This window comes from Crocuta crocuta, unplaced genomic scaffold (genome assembly GCF_008692635.1).
Source record: "Crocuta crocuta isolate KB4526 unplaced genomic scaffold, BGI_CrCroc_1.0 scaffold352, whole genome shotgun sequence".
NCBI lineage: Eukaryota > Metazoa > Chordata > Mammalia > Carnivora > Hyaenidae > Crocuta > Crocuta crocuta.
The window spans coordinates 3634263-3641016 of NW_027532169.1; the positions used below are offsets into that span (position 1 = coordinate 3634263).

General features: G+C 47.9%; 1 protein-coding gene across 2 annotated transcripts in view; it reads right to left on the bottom strand.

The window, feature by feature from the left end:
- IGF2BP1 (insulin like growth factor 2 mRNA binding protein 1) overlaps positions 1-897 on the bottom strand; it is a 51540-nt gene extending 50643 nt beyond the window's left edge. For both annotated transcript variants that reach the window (XM_077776836.1, XM_077776835.1), the window contains exon 1: positions 654-897. In XM_077776836.1, coding sequence (XP_077632962.1) covers positions 654-828 — 175 coding nt within the window. In that variant the 5' untranslated portion in view covers positions 829-897. The remainder of the gene's footprint in view (positions 1-653) is intronic.
- Positions 898-6754: the final 5857 nt, after the last annotated feature.

Here is a 6754-nt window from a genome sequence, read left to right on the forward strand (position 1 = left end):
TGGCCCAGCCTGGGCGTCTCGGGAAGCAGCATGGCGACCCGGCGCCGCCGCCGCCGCGCCACCCCGCTCACGCCCCACTTTCAAATCAAAATGGCTCGAGCCCAGGCCCTGGGCGGGAGGCGGGACCCCCTCCGTCTCAGGTCCTGCCCGAAGGCTGCAGTCCCCTCTGGGCACCCGGGAGCCTGGAGACGGCGCGGGGACCCTTTCCCCGCCTGGAAAGGCCTAGGGCGGAGGAACGGGAGCAGGGGGTGTCCGCCCAGAGGGGTGCGGGGGTGCGGGGGTGTCCAGCCTCGGAGAGGGAGGGGCGGACGTGGAAATAACGCCGGACCGGGGACCCCCACCCCCACCGACACACACAGCCAATGGGGCCCCCCGCCCCGTCGGTGGGGGGCAGGGGCGGCCTTACTAAAGGCTGCAGCGTCTGCTCTGGGGCTGGGAGGAAGGGGCGAGGAGGTCCGGGGTATTTCCGCGCGAGGGGCGAGTCGGGGGGACGCAGCGGGCGTCGAAGGAGGCGGGCGCAGGGCCGGCGCCCAGGCCAAGCCCCGCAGGCCGGGAGGGAGAGAGGAGTTGGCGGGCCGCGGGAGAAGAGGGGCAGGTCTCCGTTGTTCGGGGGTTTCGTTGTGGCTTTTCCGGGGAGGTGGGCGCACTCTTACCGGAGAAAGTTTCGATGGCCTTCATGGCCCAGTGCTCGTCGGGGCAGTCCACGAAGGCATAGCCGGACTTGACCAAGAACTGGCCGCTGTAGGAGATCTTGTGCTCCGCAAACACTTTCTCCAAGTCCGCGGGGGTCACGCTCTCGTTGAGGTTGCCGATGTACAGCTTGTTCATGGTGGCGGTCTCGGGGCGCGACGCGGTCCCTGGCAAGGCCGAGCGGGCGGGCGCGGGCGGCGAGCCTCCTAGGCCANGGCCCTCACCTCACCCCCGGGGGGGAAATAGGGCGGTAGGGGCCGCGTTCCCGAGGATCTACTTGCCCCCTCCCCCTTGGCTTGAATCTGGCCCCTAGGGAGGCGCCCCGCCCCCACCCATCCCCCTACCCCTGCCCCGGCTGGGGGAGGGTGGTCTGGGCCNTTATTTTTTATTCGTGTGGTGGCTGCGGGGGCGCGGGGGGGAGAGTTTGCCCACCCTACCCCGGTTAACTGCTAGCGACTGACAGGCGGGGAACGGCCGAGATAGACAAAGAGAAGCCGAGCTCTCTGGGGTCTTCAAGCGGGGGTCGCGCGAGCCGGCGATTTTAAAAGAAAGGCGCCTTTTCCCCTAGATTGTTAAGTGAGGGGTCTCGGCCTTCCCGGCCCCTTTCCTGGGAGCCTCCCCCGCCTCGGGGAATCCGGGAGCGAGGGACCCTGCGAGCGCGGGACCGGGAAGCGGGGGCCGCGGGGGGCCGCGGCTGGGAACGAGGGATCCTCGAGAAAGCATGTTTCGGGATTCCCACGGGAGAAGGGGCACTCGCACCCGGGGCTGAGCTGCCCAACGAGGCCGTCTCAAGGTCCTGGGGGAACGCGCGGCTCCGGCCCAGGCTGACCCCAGGAGAGGGAGGGGTGGGGAGGAGGAAGAGGAGTGGTAGCGTGAGCAGCCCCGAGCGAACCGAAGGGGGAGGTCTCAGGGAGGGAGTGACCGGGTGGAGAACCGAACGCTCCCCTCTCCCTCCCTGACGCGGGGGCAGACAGGTGGAGTCCCCTCCGCCCGCCCCACCCCGGCCGGCGACCGCAGCTTTCCCAGCGCCGGGTCCGGGGCTCGGAACTTTGTTTGGGGTGCAGAGCGGTGGGATCCGGGCGGGAAGGCGGGAGAGGGGCCGGGGGCGGGGGGCCGAGCGCGAAGCCCCGCCCACGTCCCCAGGTCAGACCCGCGGGGGGAGGGGGTAATTTCCGCTCGGCGCTCGGGGAAGCGAGGGGCGGGAGCTCGGAGGAGGGGGCGGTGGCCCCTCCCCCGCCCGTTCCTGGGGAGGGGGAAGCGGATCCGCCCTGGTCCCTTTCCTCGCCTTTGACCAACTCGCTCCGGATCCTCCGGCCCCGGGAGCCCGAGGGACGGACCCGACTGGGCTAGGGGCGACACGTGGGCGGTCGCACCCCGTCTCGGCGGTGGGGGAGGGGGCAGTGCGCCGCGCGTTTCGGAGTCCCGGATAGGCGGCGGAGAGCGGGACGCGCGGTCCACGCGCAACCGGGATCCCGGGCCGAGTGGCGGGGGGGGGCAACGAGTTTCCAGCGGAGGGGGCCGCGACGGCGCCGGGGGGGTGGCAGAGAGCGCGGCCCGGGGACCTCGGAGCCCCCCCAGGCCCGGGGGTCGGGGAAAGAAGCGGGGGGTGGACCCCCCAGAAACGCCAGACTCTCTCTGAACTGGGCGGAAGCTCGGCTTCTGCTCCGGGTTCTGCGGGAGGGAGAAACAATTTTGTCGGGGGCACGCGTGCTGCGAGGGCAGGTGAGGAAGGGGGTCACTCTCCCTTTCCCCGTCCCCGACCCCATTGTCTCAGTCGCCTGCGGCCCGGGCCGGCTCCGCAACACGTGTTGGCTGCACTGATATGAATGCCTTGGATTTTTTTTTCCTTGTTATTATTTTTTGTTTGCAGAGTCAGCTCGCTGACTCCCGACGTGGGCACCCCGCTCTTCTGTCCGACGATTTTTTAAAAAGTCGGGACTTAAAAGACCACACGCCGCACCTTTGTCCCCCTCCTGGTTTTCCCCGCGCGCTGCAAAGAAACGGGGCTTGGGCGTGGGGGGAGGGCTTCCAACTCGGTTTCTCCATCTCCACCACCTTCAAAATCCAGTCTCCAAATCCGCGTTTTGTTCTAGCCAGCCACGTGTTTGTCGGATTTGGGGGGTTGTGATGGGGTGTTGTTTTGTTTTGTTTTGTTTTTTTGCCTTTGCATGGGGCAACAGAAATTAAAATACTATGAGCTGTGAGTTGCTCAGTTTAAAAAGAATGTTTTCTATGCAGGAAGGTGGGCGACATCTNTTGAGATTCCGGGGGGGGGAAAAAAAATCTTGCCAGAGTGTGTGTCTGTTGCCCGGGGACTTTTCTTGGTGATGTGTGTGGACTTTTGAAAGGGCTAAAAGATGGTCTCAGAAAGGCTCTTGTGTTTCTTGGCCTCTTCCTAAATAGGAGCCCCAATCTGCTGAGATCTTTTTTGTTATATTGGGGAATAAGGAAGAGGGTCCTAGGCAGAGCAGGGCAGTTCCCAGAAACTTTAAGTGCTGTTTGCTCCATTTAATTTAAATCTCTAAGAATTAATAGAAGCACCTCTCAGGGTTTCTCCCTGGGGAACATACCCACTACTCTATCTCTTTATTCCTAAAACAAAAGCAAGTTACACCCCACAAAAATTTCCATCCAGACCTCTAAACTCCTGTAAAATGCAGCTCACCTTTTCCCACCCTAGATTCAAAGGAAAACAAAAATTGTGAAATCATCAAATTCGGTTCACTTTTAGATTTTTTTCCCCTTTTAAAACATACAATAGAAAGCTACATGTGAGTTGAAATTCGTGTCTTTTACATGTTTTAAAATGACAGCAGAGGAGAGCATACACATTTGTGAAAATGAACATTTACCAACTGTTGCTAAATTGAAACTGATTAGTTCTTTTTAAAAATCAGATGTCTCGGTGCATTCTAATCCTCCCCCCTGCCCCCACCAAGGGCTTCTGTGTATAGTCAGAGGCTGCAAGGACTCAAGAGAGAAGAGACAGCTGGGGTGAGATGCAGACCTTTTTAGCCCCCAAATCAGTTTTGCCTCAATGATCTGGCTATTTTAGGCTGGGGTTGGGGGAACTGAATGATGTTGATTGGTGCTTCATCTCCCCCCTGAGTGAGCCCAGCACTAAAATTAACCTGAGAGAAGGGTTATTTCTTGTGAAGACTCATATTCCTAGGATAGGAAAAGGAATGGGCCAACTTGGAATGCCATAATTTATCATTCTCCTTTTCTTTCCTTCTTTCTTTTGTTATTAAAGACAACTAATAAATATTGTATTTGTCTTTCTTATTTTTTTCCTACACAGCTTTTTGGGGAAAGAGTAATCTTCAGTGGGGAATTAAATTCAGTTTGTGACAGTTAAAAATATAGCTGCAGGGAAATATACATACATACATATATATATATAACTGTAGGATAAATTATTTAATTTCTTTAATAACACTATTTTGATTATTCCACTTATTTATTATTGTTACACATATTTTGGGGTGTTTTTCTTTTTTTCTTAATTTCTTTCTTTCTTTCTTTTTTTTTTTTTTTTTATTTTTTTCTTTTTTTTTTTTTTTGTTGTTGTTGTTGTTCTTCTTCTTCTCTACCTCTTTCCTCTTCACTTTTCCTGAAGAAGTGTTTGGTCTACTTGTGAGATTCAATTCTCTGAGTGCAGAAACACTGAAACTTGACTCCATTTAAAAGACAGGATTCTGATCCATTTTCCTTCAGTGTGAACATACAAATTCAGAAAGGAAAAAAAACCTGAAGACAATAAAAACTTTTTTTAAAAAAAATGGATTTCCTTTTTTTAAAAGAAAATTAACAATTCCATTGTCATATAATATTAATTTTATTTTTAAATGTATCTTCCTAATTGTCCATGGGTAATAGTTTTGGATTTTCTCATCTTATTTGTATATCTTCATTTTTCACTTGCTGTTCTACCTACCAGAAGTATTTCTCCAAGTTCTCCTCAAAGTTTTCAAAACTATCATTTTTTTTTGCCAATATGTAACATTCAGTTCACTAGATGTAAGTTAATCATTAATCATTATTTTTTAAGTATATAAGTTACATCAAATTTTTTTACTTTTGTGAGAAGTGCTGAATAGATATTTGGGGGCATATAACTTTTTCCTCTTTTAAATGAGCTCACTTGAATAAATCCCCACAATATATACCATATTGTTAATTTTACATTTATCAATGACTTTCTTTTTAAAAGTTGAGCATATTTTACAAAAAAACTGGAAAGCAGTTAGGAAGGAAATAATATTAAAATAGAACTTTTCTGTGTTTTTTTCCTAATGTATCTTAATCAATTTTGAAACAGAACTATGGTTTCTAATGAAATACAGAAAAAGAAAAAATCACATTTATGGACACATGGCTACTTAGACGAAACAGTTTTGGGAAGAACTTGGTTTTTCTTTGCTTGGTTTTTATTTCTTTTGCTGCTGTTTGCTTGTTTTTCTCCTTGTTATTGCCTTGGGATATTTTGTTTCTTCCTGCAACTTGAAGTCTTGGTGTGGTTCTTTTAAATGCCTATAAACCTTGAAAAAGTGTAAATTAGTCCCCATTTAAAAGCACATGAAGCATTTTCTCCTGTCCAATAAATAAGGATAATTATGTGTTTAAGATAACTCATAAAATGGAAGGGAATTGTAAGCAGGATTGGAAGAAAAGGAAAATTCCCTTCAAATTATTATTGAGAAGTGTTGCATGTTTAAGACCTTAAAAAGAAAAGTGTTTATTCCAGAGATAGAAAAGACTCTAAGAGAAAAGAGAACTTTAAGAACAATCATTTGTTTTTCTATGGGTCACATAGCCTGTGTGACAAAACTGCTCAGTTTTTTGTTTTGCCCCAGGTTTGCAATGTAGGAGCCTTTAGATAAGGAAGGGAATCGTTTATTTTATTAACTTGTTAGAAATGGAAGTTTCTAAATGCAGTTTGTGAGTAAGTTAAACTAGACCATACTAGCCCCTATTGACACATGTACAAGAAGTAGTCAATAACATTCCTCACACTACACTAACACTGCCTTTTGCATTTTTTTGACTCTACAATCATTTGGTTAAAAAATAATGAAGAATTTTGTTTAGTCCCTTGTTTGCACAAAATGCAAAATAAAACACAGGTTAATTTGGAGGAAGATTGTCTAATTCAAAAAAAGATAAGGAAATGTTATTTGTCAAAATAAAACAAATTGTAAAAAGCAACAAAGGATTATTGTAAATATTATTTAAAGTGGAAATAGTAACAAGACAACTTGGTACTTGAAATCCACACGCCTTCTAAGTATGTAAATGATTTTAATTCAAAATGCATCAGTTACAACATCAAACTGCATGGAGTTAATTCGATTTTAGCTACATAACATTTATGCTTTTTAAGGCGAAAAGAAGGTTTCTATCTAGAAAGCAAATTAGTTTTGCTTGCCTATTTAGAATTTTATTCTTGATGATAAGATTAATTGCTTTTATTGCTGTTTCTCGTTAGGATTTTTTTTTTCAGAAATATTTTCTCAAATATTTCAGAGTGCTGAAAAAGGGATGCTGCTATGATTTTTTTTATATTTATGTTTTAAAATTTTATGCATATACTGTTTCACTGAAATCTCGTCACCAAAATACTCCTTAAAAGCATTTCATCTGCCTTTGTAACACAAACCAGTTTTACAAAGAAAAGGGACCCAGACTAATAGAATGTTATTTTGGTTGTTTGATTAAACTGAGATATGAGTCAAAAACTGATTTCTGATTTTCATGGGTTAACAATCTAGAAAGAGTTTGGGTCCACCCACCTCTCCAGAAAACACTCTCACATGTTTAAGAGTTACTGTTAACGCAACTTAACTTCCATTCTTGAAAAAAATAACCTGAAAAGTACTTGGTTAAACATTTATATGATAAATTACTGAATAAAGTTTATGATTATCTTTTCATTTCTAAAATGTGTTTGCAAATTGTGCAGGAAACAAATATTAGCGTTATTTCTAAATTGCTTTGAAAGGAGGTTCATGATATCCTTCCCTTTCTTCCTCTTCCTCCCCGCCCCTCCCCCCGCCCCTCCCCT